This window comes from Artibeus jamaicensis, unplaced genomic scaffold (assembly GCF_021234435.1).
Source record: "Artibeus jamaicensis isolate MK-2021 breed Jamaican fruit bat unplaced genomic scaffold, CSHL_Jam_final scaffold_916, whole genome shotgun sequence".
NCBI classification, from domain to species: domain Eukaryota; kingdom Metazoa; phylum Chordata; class Mammalia; order Chiroptera; family Phyllostomidae; genus Artibeus; species Artibeus jamaicensis.
Window position 1 is genome coordinate 31,509,197 of NW_026522059.1, and position 15,097 is coordinate 31,524,293.

The window sequence follows — 15,097 nt, forward strand, 5'->3', positions numbered from 1 at the left end:
GAAATGAAGATCACATGGAGGGTTAGCAACAGGGGAGTGGGAGGAGGAGAAGGGGAGAGAAGGTACAGAAAATAAGTAGCATAGACAGTAGATAGAAAATAGATAGGGGGGAGGGTAAGAATAGTAGGGGAAATACAGAATCTAAAGAATTTGACACACATGTTCATGAACTAAAGGGGGGAAATGGTGGGGGAGGGGTATGCAGGGTGGAGGGGAATGGGGGGGGGAATAGAACAAATGTAATGGCATAATCAATAAAAAAGTTAAAAAAAAAGAAGACACCATCTATGCATATTATGACCAAGAGTGTACAACCTGAATCTAATGATGAGAAAACATCACACAAATCCCAAATTAGGAATGTTCTATGAAAAGAAAAAAAATTAGAGGGGTTATACTGTTCAAAAACGCCAGTGTCACAGACGACAAAGCTGCAAAAACGCCCCAGACTAGAGTAGGCTAAAGAGACATGACAAACAACACCTGACCCCAGAATGGATCCTGCACTGGAAGGGAAGAAACACTACAGTGGACATTACTGGGTCAACTGACAAAATTGGAATATGAACGGAAAATTCCATGAAAGTGTTATATCAAACACTTGTTTAACCTTGCTAAAGTGAATAACAGTTCTGGTTATGTAAGAATGTCCCTATTCTTAGGAAATACTAAAGCATTTAGGAATAAAAGGCCATGATATATGTAACTTACACTCAAAAGTGATTCAGAAAAAACATTAAAAGTGTGAAAGTACACATACATCTATCTATCTGTGTAGAAAGAAAGCAGGAACACAGGCCCACATGGACACATGAGTGAACAGTACGAATAATTAACAAATGGAATAAATTAATAACAACATGTAAATCTGGGTATAGAGGTGTTCTTATTATACTATTTTTAATTTTGAAGCTTTTCTAAAGTTTTAAAAACACTTGCTTTCTTGCCAAATCAACACTAAGTGGGATACATTTTCACAACAGTAACAGTCATAAAACATAAAGTCTTAGGAATATCCTGTACATCAACTAAGACTCCATGATGTCACCGACAAAAATGTAAAGGCTAGCTCCATGCCCATCGGCACACATTTACGAGACAAAGGGTGAGAGAGTGGAGAACAGGGCCCCCTTTGCTCGGCAGAAACCCAACAGAAGCTACCGGGGCTGCAGGACGTGGTGCCCACATGTCCTCGGCACTCCTGCTGTTACACAGGGGACCTCCCCACAAGCCTCCCTCCCGAATCCCAGGAACCAGCCGCAGGTTCCTCGGTCTTCACAGAGTCCTGATCTCGTTTTATTCTGTGCACGTCTGAGTGGGGCAGGGTGCGCTTGATCTTTGTAACCACACCATCAAACACAATCCCTGGGACATAAAAGTACTCAACAAATATCTAACCACTGAAAAGCCAGACTCCCTTTAGTGAAGGCTGAAGTTATAACAGCTGGAGTTCCTTGACCACAAAATATAGTTCTTCATTGAATTCTGAGGGAAATCAAAAATCAAGGTAAAAAATAAATATTTGTCAGAAGCTGAAAACCAGCTGAATAAGGTATTAAAACTTTGGAAACAGAAGTAAAACAGAATAAAAACCCTGGCTACAAACATAAAGTATTAATGAACACAGAAATACGTAAGAAATTACAGATATTCAACTGTTTTGCACTGCGAAAGCACCAGTGAAAGAGTGCGGCCAGGAACGTGCTCTCTGGACAATGCTCTGCTGCCCCTCTCTATTCAGTCTTCTAAAGGTCCCGACCCTCCCAGAGAACCAGCGGGAAATTTCACTGGGAAATTCCACTGGGCAGTGGTACGGTCGGCACCCGCTCCTGCAGAACGAGGCTGGGTAAAGAAGATACAATGAGGGCAGATGCTCTCAACATTACCAGCTTCTTTCAAATATTCATATTAACCTTCAACACTGGTCACATCAAAAAGCTGGCCAATGTTCATCACGATGTAAGCAGTTACTATAAAACCGTACACGTTGGCACACATGTGAACATTCTGTAATTCAGATGGCTTTTATTTATTTTTTAAAGACGTGCCTAGGAGAGATAAATCTGTGTTAAAGAATTTCAGATTTGTATTTCCTGACAAAGGCTGGAACCTTCCATGCGGGTCTTAGCATAAACCTCTCCTGCAGTCAGGGGTGTGTATAAAATAATAAATAGTTTCCGGATTTCAGAGAAACTTTCCTTTGAACTGAGTCACCTAGGTTGACGTTGTCAAAGTGGGATGAATAGAGGTAAACAGCTAGTCTAATACTCACAGCTTCCCATCCACTTTCTCTTCTCAGTCCCCGGTGCGGGGCCTGGCTCTCGTCCTTACTGGGGCTCTGTGGAGTCAATCTGGGGCCCAGACACGGGTCTGCCTCTGCCGGTGCAGACCTGAGAAGAGGGTACCACTGTCAGGTCTGGCAGCGGCTCCTGCCACAAAAACCATCTTTTGGATCTCATCCTTTTAAGGTGGGGACACAAATCAGTAACAAAGGCACCTAAGTCCCTTCCTCCGTTCATAATTTACCATATTTCTAAACTATGTATGGTTGTTTATGCATGAGGGATCCACGTAAGTACTTTAATGTAAAACTAATTACACTACACACATCTAGCTATACCAATAATACTCTGGCTCACAGGTTTCTATTCTCTAGTACCTAAAATTCGTCAACAAATAGGCAATTCTATCAAACTAGAAAGGCTATTTTAGATCTGTGTCTGGACAGTAATGAGAGCATGTCTCCCTTCACAGGTAGAACAGAGAGTGTACCTACCATTGCTTCAAAATGTACAGGGTTTAAATTCTGAAACCAAGTATGTGGGAAATGATTTATAGCATAAAGAGACCAGATCCCTTTTTTCCTTCAATAAAGAAATACACCAAAGATCTGTGCAAATTATTGGTGGATAATTTAAATTCTGTTCAAACTAACTAACGTGTATCTGAACATTACATGAGCCCCAGAACAATTTCAGGATAGACTGCCCATCATTATTACCCACTGTATGCATCAAAAAGTATGGTCAAATACAAGTCTTAGAAATGAAAAGGAGAGATGTCTTTACCTTCCACAGTTCGATGGCCACAGGCTGATGTGGAGGACTGTCGCTGTATATATCATCCACGGTCTTCTTCCAAAACTGCATTCGCATCAGCCCGATTGTCTTCTCAGAAACCAGATCCTTAATCTACACATAGGGTTTAAAAACTTTAATAAATGCACTGTTTACAGTCTCAAAATCAGTATTTGTGACCACATAATCACACAATTTAGCCAAAAACTAAGTTTAATCCTATCCTATGCCTTTGTTTGAATGTTCCCTTGGAGTTAAACTATTGTCATTATGAGTCTCCTAAGTAAAAGGTGCCAATTATTTGATGCTTACTCAAAAAACAGGAGAGATTCTAGGAAACAACTACAGGAAAAATACAAAGAGAAAAAGGGGGAACATTTAGTTTAAAAGAAATTTAAGTACTACCTGGCTGGTGTAGCTCAGTGGATTGAGTGTGGGCCTGAGAACCAAAGAATCACAGTTCAATTCCCAGTCAGGGCACATGCCTGGGTTGCAGGCCAGTTCCCAGCAGGGGACACACAAGAGGCAACCATAGATTGATATGTCTTTCTCTCTCCTTCCCTTCCCCTCTAAAGATAAATAAATAAAATCTTTTAAAAAATAATAAATATGTAAACAAAAAGAAATTTAAGAACTAGATTAGTCATAACATGTGGACCTTATTTGAATCCTGACTTAAAGGGAGACAACTGGGCAAATCTGAACATCGGATGTTTAATGATATTAAGGTAAAATTTTAATGTATGATAATAACATTGTGGTTTTTTTTACGTGAGCTATCTTTCAGAGCTACATACTAACATGTTCACAGATGGAAAAGTTTATGTGAGACGAACTCCAAAGCAACCAGGAATCAGAGGGACACAAGAAGATTGGGGGGGGGGGGGTAAGGCAACGACAGAGGGACCCGTGAGGAGCAGTCCTGGTGGCTGTGGTGCTGAACACACGCTCTACACATCCTTCAAAACCCACAGACAGGAAACCTCACAGCATGAACAGTGTAGATAAACTCATTCTTTTACTCACCAAGTAATTACTTAACAATTATTTGACAGTCGCCCTCACTACTAATTAAGAATGGCCTTGTCAGGTTCAGGAAAGAATCACCAATGCATTCTAAATATGGGGGGTAAATTTAAAAAAACTGATAAAATTGACATATAACAGTATCTTAGTTTCAGGTGTAACACATGATTTGGTACATGTATATACTGTGAAGTAATCACCACAAAAGTGCAGTTAACATACCATCACACATAGTTGCAAACTTTTTTTCTTGTGATGAGAACTTTCACGTTCCACTACCTAAGTTTCAAATACACAATATAGCATCCACCATAGTCACCACACTGAACATGACATCCCCAGGACTTACTCATTTATAACAAGGTTTCTACTTTCTGAGCGCCCATTTCACCCACCTCCCACCCCTGCCTCCTGCAACTACCAACCTGGTCCCTGTATCTATGAGTCTGGGGCTCTGTTTTGTTTTGTCTTGTCTTGCTTTACATTCCACATATAAGTGAGATCGTATGGTTATTTGACTTCTGTCTGATTTATTTCACTTAGTATAATGCCATCAAGGTCAATCCACATTGTTGCAAATGGCAGGATTTCCTTTTTTATGACTGAATAACATTCCAGAAAGTGTGTGTATGTGCACACACATGCACCACATCACATTTTCTTTATCCATTCTTCCGTCGATGGACACTTACGTTGTTTCCTTCCATCAAAGGATGCTTAGGGGCGATGGGTGGAAAAGGTGAAGGAATTAAAAAGTACAAATTTGTAGTTACATATAGTCATAGGGATGTAAAGTACAGCATAAGGAATGTAGTCAATAATATTATAATAACCATGTGTGATGCCAGATGGGCACTATATTTATCAAGGTGATCACTTTGTAAGTTATATAAATGTCTAATCACTATGTTGTACACCTGAAACTAATAATATTCTATGTCAACTATAATTAAAATATTTTTTAAAAATTTTTAATGTTTAAAAAAACTGCTATATGCAAATGCTGGAAATGATAAGCAGTAATACTCTGATTAACCTATTCAATTAACAGAAAAATGTGCAATGTTAATTGCATAATTTTATAATATCCTTAGAAAAAGAAAAAAAATTCCACAATAGTATTTCCAGAAACAATAAGTGCATTAGCTACTTTTATTTTTGGAATTGAATTGTTAAGCCAAATAGAAGAAAAAAATCAGTAGCAAAGTCCTTAAACACATCTAACATATAAATCACAACTGTACTTCTTTATTGTTCGGCATTAAACACATTATATCAGCATCTTTGCAAATAATTAAGGTAGATTAATACCAGCCTGAGCAAGTTCCACATTGAAGGCTCTCAGGGCAAAAGCAGAGCTTCTGGATTCTGCAGGAAGCAGCAAGGAGCATAGGTAGCCTTCATAATCTCGCTTCCTATAATGAACAGGGGGGAAAAAAGATAGTTACTTTTGACTTCCAAACCGCACACCAAAAAAAATACTGCCCAGAATATCTGAAAACAGTGAGGTTTCAATTCAAAATGGGCCTGAAATTTCTTATATTCTATATCTATTTCATTATAATCACTTGGAATGTATCTACTCATAATCTCAGACCAGTTAAAAATAAAAAATAATCAATCCCAATTTTTTGACGTCTATAGTACTTATAATTTTAATTGTTTCAGAATCACTTTGTGATCATTCAAATGAGGTAACAAAGTAGAAATCAAGAAAACAGTTCCAGCAAGTACTAGTACCAACCATGGTTTTCAATACATAAACACATAAGACATAAAGACCAAAAACAATACAGGAGTGTGGGGCATGCTCACTGAGATGCACCTGCACTCACAAACACTTCTGACGTTTCCTAGCAGCGTCTGCCGTGAGTCTAGAAGCAATGATACTCCTCCCACCCCAGTGCCAGTATCAGTGAACACACCTAACACCTACCCCTTCGTTTCTAAAAACCTTTCTCTGCTGAAGAAAACCAGAAATCCTTGGAGGAGTGACTGACTCCAGGGCTGGGACACAGAAAATGCAAAATAAGCCTGAAACATCTTCTTGAACAGAAAGAAATATTAAAAGAATGAAGAAGCTTGTAAAAGGACAAAAAAAATGACTCGACAGTTTTCTTCGGCCAAGTCTGGGAAAATCTGAACGTCAAAAAAGTAATGATAGTAACAGACTATAACAGGACTCCATGAGACTGTTATCAATAGAAATCTGATAAATTTAGAAAATATGATGGTATTTTTTAAATCATCATTTGATAACGATCAAAGTAATAAATGATTCACACACACAAAAAAATCAATAAATGTCTAGAAATGTTAAACAGGTGAAAGTTGGATAGAAATGGGATACTTACACAGTATTAAAGTATCTCCTCACAAAATATGCACTACTTACTAATTAACATTCATATTAAGTTTACAGGGAAGAAACCTGAAAGAGACCTTGTCAACCAAGTAACAAAAATTTCACCCCACAGTAACTGGGTAAATCAGTGTCCCGTGCTGCTGGAGGTGCTGCTGGAGGTGCTGCCGAGTAAAGCACAGCAGCACTTCTACAAAGTATCTGCCAAAAGCATATGAATCACGAAGAAATATTAAGTAAACCCAAACTGAGAGAGTCTGTGAAATAACTGATCTGCTCTTTTACAAATGTCACACTTATGGAAGCTACGAAAAGAATGTGAAACTGTTACAGAGTGGAGACAACTAAAGAGATGTGACAACTAAATGTAGCCCACAATCCCAGACGTATAAAAGACACAATAAAATAATCAGCAAAATTCAAATCGATTCTGTGGATTAGATGGTGACACTGGACCCGTTTCAACATCCTGATTTTGATGGTTGTACTGTGGTTATATGGGAGAGAATCTTTTTGCCTTAAGAAATGTGCACTAAAACATAAGGGAAGTAATGGGACATCACGTCTGTATCTTATTCTCAGATGGTTCGGAATGTTAATAAGGGTATTTGGGTGAAGAGTATATTGGAACTCTGTACTGTTTCTATAACTTTATATAAATATGAAATTACTTCAAAATAGGTTTTAAAATATGTCCTTACTGTATCCATCTAAGATGACTTGAGTATAAAGAACTTATCAGACTGCCTATCAACATGACTTTTACTGTAATATGCTAGAACCTTGTTATAACATTATTTCCTATAAAATAGTATTCATTATGAAACGGGTCCCGCCTCATTCCACGGACTTCAGGTACTGCAATACAGACCACTCCCATTTTTTGCACTTTGTCTCGTACCTAACAGAGAAATTAAATGCCTTCTAGCCACTGCCTTTATAATTTTCCTCAACTGTTTCCACATAGACAAAAAAAAAAAAAAAGAGATCGTTCAGCTCTACTAAAAAAACTCCCTATAAGCAGTGTCAACTACAAAAAAATGGACAGTGTGAGTAAAACAGCTCTATAGTTTGTACTTTTAAATGTATATAAATATTTTGTAATTTATTTTGTTAAAAGTCTGTGAACTTCAAGTGTTGAAAACACTTGGTAGTATGAAACAACAGAAAAGCACTGAATAGGAATCAAAACTACAATTTTAATTTCTACCATTCAACTTACCTACTGACATAAATGATACCAGCCATGTCTATTTCCGACTTGCAAAATAAGGCTTGGTAACCTCCTATTTCATGTCTTCTAACTATACCCTGTAGGTGAAGTCCTTCATGTTTCTTACAGAGAAATGAAAAAATGAAATGAAGACATAATAAAACTGTAACAAACTTTGGGAAATAAAATACTATACACAGTTAAGTGTGTGCGCTATTAACATATTTTTTTAATTTTTCATTGGAAATTTTTCTAAACAATATTGCCTACTCCCTTACATTAAAGTAGGATATACTAATTACTTAACCATTTCTTCATCACTCAGGATCATTGTTACGAACACTTTTTACTGGTACACAAGGATATCCTAAGTGGCTAACCAAGGTACGAGTTACCTAAGAACGGTCCCTGATAGTAAGAAATGCCACAGTCTAATGGCTTTACAAAGCAACAGGTCCAACAGCCTTTCATTCATTGATTCTAACCTTTATCCAGTGCCTACTATGTACTAGGCACTGTGCTAGCCACAGATATGGACCTCAGCCTAGCAGGAAGAGACACACGTGAGAAATAAGCATATCTGATGTTAGGACTGCTGTGCTAATTCCATGGACCTGTGCCACGGAAGCAAAGGAAGAACTGTTTCCCCAGTGAGGCTGGAGGAGGCTGGAGACCAGGTGCACTTTCACTAGCACCTCCTTAGTACAGCACCAATCCCACGGCCTGAGGCAACAGTTCCTCAAAACAGAACCCCAAGAAGCCTATGTAAATTAGGCTTGAGATTTTCCCAGGAACCCTGGCTGGCTAACCTGAAGCTATGGCTTGGGAGCTTTTCTGGTATTTGGAGGCCTTGCCTAAGATACATATCCAAAACAACCCTGCACAAACTCCAGAAAATTAGAAGCTACAAGTTCTCGATTCCCTTTCACGTTCATTTTTTTTTAACTATTGACTAAACATTTGTTATGTGCCAGCATTTTTACATACATCATCACATTTAATCCTTGCAAGCAAGCTATAAGGAATAGGGGTGGTAATGTACAAATGAGGAAAAAGCTGAATCTTAAAATAAGTAACTTTCACTAGTGACAGAGCTAGAAATAATAAATTCAGATCAGGTCTGCCTACAAAATCCAGGCTTTTAATTAAATCACTAGAGTCAACAGCCTCCATTCTACTCCAATACCAACACGGACAGAGTAAGGACCTGGCCATTCGTAAATAGATATTTGAAAAAAAGGTATCATGTGATATCTATGGACTATTACTGGAAGAATATAAAAAATTGGTAACAATGATTACTCACCTCTAGTTAGGAAAGTTGGGACACTACTAGTATTAAAGAAAAATTTCACTGGACAAGTAGATACGGTACAAATGATTCAGTTTGGTAACAAATTTATAATCAAAGAATGGTAACTTTAAAGTATATAAAAATAAATATAACCTTGTAGGAGTTCTTTAAAAGATGTTCTTGGATCTATTCCTAGGGACCTCGACCAAGATGGAGGTGTAGGTGGAAGCACGTCACCTTCTCACACAACCAAGTTTAAAAACAACAAAGTTTTAGCAGCAAAAACCCAGCCAAACCACAGAAAACTGAACTACATGGAAGTCTGACAACAACAAACCCTTCAGCCAAACCGGTAAGAGGGGCAGAGCCAGCAGCAGAGTGGAGTCGGGCAGGAAAGATCCACTGGACTGATCCACTGGACTGACCCAGGTGTGCAACCAAGGTGCACCGGCAGCCGTAGGCGGATCCCAGGTGTGGAGTAGTGGGCGGACCCACTGAGGGCACAAGGCAGTGGACTCACTGAGGGCTGACCACAGTCACACATTCGAGTACAGATAAACCGGTGAAGGAGCGAAGCGGTGAGACAGACCGTACAGGCCCCAGTGGCGGAAAGTGGCAGAGGGGACCGCCATTGTTCCTCTCTGACCCTGCCCCCACATACAGCATCACAAACCAGCGACCTGGACTGCCCCGCCCTGGCAAACACCTCCTCGTACATAACAGGCACAAAGAGATCAAAGCATGGCTCAAGAACAACTCAGAGCCCCAGAGCCAATAAATCTAAGCAATGAAGAAATAGCCAAACTTTCAGATGCACAGTTCAAAACACTGGTGATCAGGATGCTCACAGAACTGGTTGATTATAGTCACAAATTAGAGGAACATATGAAGGCTAAACTAATTGAAATGAAGAGAAATGCACAGGAAACCAATAGTGATGGAAAGGAAACTGGGACTCAAATCAAGGAGTGGACGAGAAGGAAGAAAAAAAAGACCAAACACAAAAGGATGAAGAAACAAGAATTCAAAAAAATGAGGAGAAGCTTAGGAACCTCCAGGACATCTTTAAACATTCCAACATCCGAATTATAGGGGTACCAGAAGGGGAAGAGGAACAGCCATGATTGGAAAACTTATTTGAACAAATAATAAAGGAGAATTTCCCCATTCTGGCAGAGGAAATAGACTTCCAGGAAATCCAGGAAGCTCAGAGAGTACCAAAGAAGGTGGACCCAAGAAGGAACACACCAAGGCACATCATCATTACATTAGCCAAAATTAAAATGAAGGAGAGAGTCCTAGAAGCAGCAAGAGATAAGGGGACAGTCACCTACAAAGGAGTTCCCATCAGACTGTCAGATGATTTCTCAAAAGAGACCTTACAGGCAAGAAGGGGCTGGAAAGAAGTATTCCAAGTCATGAAATCCAAAGACCTACATCCAAGATTGCTCTATCCAGTAAAGCTTTCACTTAGAATGGAAGGAGAGATAAAGTGCTTCCCAGATAAGATCAAATTCAAGGAGTTCATCACCACCAATTTATTATATGAAATGGTAAAGGGACTTACCTAAGAAAAAGAAGATAAAAAACATGAACAGTGAAAGGACAGCAAACTCACAGTTAGTAACAACCACACCTAAAACAAAAGCAAACTAAGAGGACAGCTAGATCAGGAGCAAAACCATAGAGATGAAGATCACATATGGAGGGTTAGCAACAGGGGAGTGGGAGAAGGAGAAGAGGGGAGAAGGTATAGAAAATAAGTAGCATAGATGGTAGGTAGAAAATAGGGGGGAGGGCAAGAATAGTATGGGAAATATAGAATCTAAAGAACTTGAGATACGTTGTCATAAACTAAAGGGAGGGAATAGTGGGGGAGGCGGGTGCAGGGTGGAGGGGAATGAAGGGAGGAAATAGAACTGTAATGGCATAATCAATAAAATATATATTTTAAAAAAGATGTTATTTATTTTTAGAGAGAGGGGCAAGGGGGGAGAAAGAGGGAGAGAAACATTGATTGATGGGCTCTTGCTTGCCCCCAGCTGGGGACCTGGCCAGCAACCCAGGCATACACCCTAAATGGGAATCAAACCTCTGACATTTTGATTCACAGGCTGGTGCTCAGTTCACTGAGCCATACCAGCAAGGGCCTTATAGCAGTTTTGACTTAAAAATTCTTAACGCCCTGATTTCCACTACTGCTATCTTGTTTCCCCATAAGTAATCAACAAATAAGGTGGGGAGGAACACTATTAAAAACGTGATTAAAAACAAAACACATGGGAATTTGGCTGTTATGCTAAAATGAATTTTTAAAAATTGAATTCACTAGCCCAATCAAATCCAAGATAGTTTAAATATCCTAACACTTCTGCAGTCCTTAAAGCCAGGCACTTTGAGCATTTTTACCATTGTTTGAGCTGAAAGGCAGGGGGATGCTAAGCCATCGGCCTCTGCAGTCAAGCCTAGATTCCAGCACAGGCCCCTGCCTAGAAGTGTTAGCAAACCTGATTCACCTGACTTCCTTCCACAAGTGATTAACAGCGATTCCCATGTGCCAGGCTTTTCTTTTGTTACCAAGGCAAAGAAATTTGTCATCAAGCCCTTGACTTTATGAGGCTATTTTGGAGAACCTCAGGTAAATCCCTTGTTTCTCTAAACCTCGGTTCCCCAGTCCATTAAATGAGATAATAATGGCTTATATTGTATTCGCAATGCCCTTGCTTTACGCCAGGCATTGTTCTAAAGGCTTTCATCTTCATAATCAAAGTGGGAGGTCTACACTTGTCCATCACAATTTGTAATAAAGATTAAGTAAATTACAGCTGGCCCTTAAACAACACGGGTTTGGGTCATATGGGTTTCGCAGGGGGGAGTTTCAATAAATACTGTAAACGTGTTTTCTCTTCCTTATGATAATATCTTAACATTTTCTCTAGATTACAGTAATCACCTGTTCATGTTATTGGTAAGGTTCCCGGTTAACACTGGATTATTAGTAGTAAAGTATGGGAGAAGTCAAAAGTTATACTGGGATTTTCAAAGAGTTTGTGGGGCGGGGGACGGAGGGTGGTACCGGCGCTCCTAAAGCAGTAGTTCAGGGTCAACTGAAGTTGTAAATTACTTTGCGTAGTGCCTGACACATAAAAAGAACTGAGTTAGCTATTGTTGTAATTACAATTAAATACCAGTCGTCTTTTAAACTTAAAAAAGCCATGCATGCAGAATGCTGAACTGGGTAAACATTATTAAGGATTGAGCAAGCTGACATACGAAGGCACTTTTGCCACAATTTCGTGACCCGCCTAAGAAGTTCCCATTCCCTCGCTCTCCAGCACAACCTCACCTGGAGCCAACCCGAGCGCACACGCAGTGGGACGCAAGAAAGGAGCAGGTCCGCTCGCCCGCCACCCACAGCCGCCGAGTCCCGCCGCGCCCGCCCGTGCCCTTCGGGGCTGCTCCCCGCCCTTTCGCCGGCGGCAGGCCGGGCTGGCTCACCGCAGCAGTTCCATGCAGTAGCGGTCAGTGCCCGAGACGCCCGACCCGCTGGCTGCAGTCACGCTCCGCCCCGAACCCGAGGACCCCGGGAGCCGCCGCGCGCGCGCCCACAGACCCCGGGGCGACCGGCGGCGACACAGGCCAGGTACGCCGACACGTAGCGGGCCCCAAGCGGAACCCAACGTGGGAGCCGCCATGACACCGGTGTCACGTGTCTTCGAGCCCCACGCCGGCAGCCGTGATCACGCCAGGCCACGCCCCCGGGCGATTCCACAGCGCTTTTCTCAGCGGCGGAAGGCGGGCCTGCGGCATCGCTTGGAGAAGCGCCAGATGTCGCTGTGGTTCTCTGCACCGGGGTCGCCCCCTTGCTGTTTACTGCCTTCTGGGTTCCGGGAAAGCCCGGGTAAATCCAGCCGTTCCCGCCAGCCTGTCCCCGTCCTTCCAGGTCCTTCTGAAGATCAGTTTATCCAGATAGGAGGATAGCGAATATTTGGACCGTTTACTAGTTTTATAACTTTTAAATATTTACTCACCTAGTATGTGAGTCTGCTTTGGTACTCTTATTCTCAGGCCCCTCAAATATTAGAGTTGAGTCCAGTTGCTGCACCCGACATGGTGCAAGCCAGCCGCCGACATCTGGATCCCAGTTGACACCTCTTCCACATCTGTCCAAACTGTTCATGCCGCAGCCGGACAGGTTATTTCTAAAATGTACATCTGATCATGGTCCTTCCCTGTTTGACAGTCTTTAGTGGGGGTTGGATAAAGCCCCGTGATATAGCCTCTATTTACCTTTCAATCTCAACTCTGGCTATCTGCAGTTGTGAGTCACAACAGCTCAATGTTTCTCATTAAACCCAAGAGACAGTACTCTGTTGTCTGGGCCTGAGAACTCCAGCCAACTCACCCTGCTTTGGTTTTGCTCCCTGAGACTGCCTCTCCAGCCTATGCAGGACTTCAGTCCTGTTTCTTGCATAATGTTCTTTTCCCTCTGGGCTTCTGTTCTTTAGCTCTGGCAGACACACACTAGTGTTTTCATATCAGCTTTAACCTGCTCCATTTAAAAAAAATCACTCATCTTCATCTCCAACTCTGATCTCCTGCCCAGCTGGACTTTTCCATCTGGACATCTTGCCATTATTTCAAAATCCGCCTGTCTAAAAACCAAATCAAACTAACTCCTTAATCTCCTCATTTATCCGGACAATGGCCCCCTTTTCACAACCAGGGGAAACACTTTGGAATCATCATTATCTCTTCCTCACCTGTGTGTTCGAGATGACCCACTACCGGTTCCACATGCCAGCCAGTAGCAAGAATGAAAGGGTAAAGGACAAGATGCTCTTCTCTTTAAGACAGGAAGGAGTCCTTAACCATGTGTATGCCATGAAATAGAGCAATATATGTGTTGCTTTAAGCATTAAATAATGAGATCTAGCAGTGAGTCTAACTTCAATTTTCATAGTGAACAATAGATTACATATCTGTAAAACTGTTACGTGATATGAAAATGCGGCCTGTGGCAAAATGATTATATTTGGTGAGAAAAACATAATCGCCGTTAATATTGGGTTGGCAAAAAAGTCTGCATGGTTTTTTCCATAAAATAAAAAACACATTTTTCATTTTCACCAATAACTTTATTGATTTGGATATTTTGAGTATATCGGCTATCTCCTGCATGGTATAATGTTGATTGTTCTCAGTTGATGTCTCAATTTGATTGCTATCAACTTCAACTTCTACCCAATTGTAGAGCATCATCCAGAGAGAAATCTCCAGCATGCAACTTCGAAAACCACTTTTAACACACTTGATCAGTCACAGCACCTTCTCCATACACTGCACAAATCATTTTTTGCATTTCAGTTGCATTGTTACCTTTCTTGAAATAATAAAGCTTAATAGGATGAAAATGTTACATCTTTTCTTCCATCTTCACTATTAAAATGGCTACACAAAAATTCACCGATTTTGATAAATTTTTTAAATGCATGCTAATATGACAGCTGTCACATACAATCTAACAAAATTGTTTCAAATGAAGTTAAAGACAACTAAGTGTTACTAGAGGCATCTTATGGAAAAAAAACAAGCGAACTTTATGGCCAACCTAATACTTCATGCTTTGTTGCCTATATTCATAGTTAAAGAAAATGCTACATTTTTGTTAGCAGTTAGTGAAAATACAGATGTAAATTTTTTTCCATTCAAGTTTACAGACTCCCTGAATTCTATCCACAGCTTCCTTGATTTAAGAGCCTGCTGCTTTAAGAGTACAACCTAGACTTTGTACACAGCACATCGTCTAACATCCCATTGGTCAGAACTTACTCTTCTGCAAGGGAAGCTGGGAAATAGTCTTTGTTCCAGGCAACCATGTGCCCAGTTAGAAATCAGGGGTCCTGTTATCATTGAAAATAAGGAGATTGGATTTTGATAAACCACTGCCAAAAAAAGAATAGCTATGAAAGAATTTTACAAGGAGTCCTAATCCAGATTATGGGGTCAGAGAAAGTATCGCTCAGAAAATGATAGTTAAACTAAGATCTGAAATATTATTAATAGTACACTATACCTGTTATTGATTGAGTGCTTACCAGGTACTATGAATTCTTCTAACAGCA

General features: G+C 40.5%; 1 protein-coding gene across 6 annotated transcripts in view; it reads right to left on the minus strand.

Annotated features, from left to right (window-relative positions):
* NDUFAF6 (NADH:ubiquinone oxidoreductase complex assembly factor 6) overlaps positions 1-12,703 on the minus strand; it is a 35,807-nt gene extending 23,104 nt beyond the window's left edge. Inside the window, exons 1-3 of one of the 6 annotated variants that reach the window (XM_037131085.2) lie at positions 12,471-12,703; positions 5,419-5,518; positions 3,069-3,191 (exon numbers count right to left, since the gene is read on the minus strand). In XM_037131085.2, the coding sequence (XP_036986980.2) occupies positions 3,069-3,191; positions 5,419-5,518; positions 12,471-12,667 (420 nt within the window). In that variant the 5' untranslated portion in view covers positions 12,668-12,703. Of the gene's footprint in view, positions 1-2,272; positions 2,391-3,068; positions 3,192-5,414; positions 5,519-7,687; positions 7,811-12,318; positions 12,371-12,470 lie in introns of those variants that run through there. The other 5 variants (XM_053661028.1, XM_053661025.1, XM_053661026.1 and 2 more) reach the window with 5 other exon arrangements.
* Positions 12,704-15,097: the final 2,394 nt, after the last annotated feature.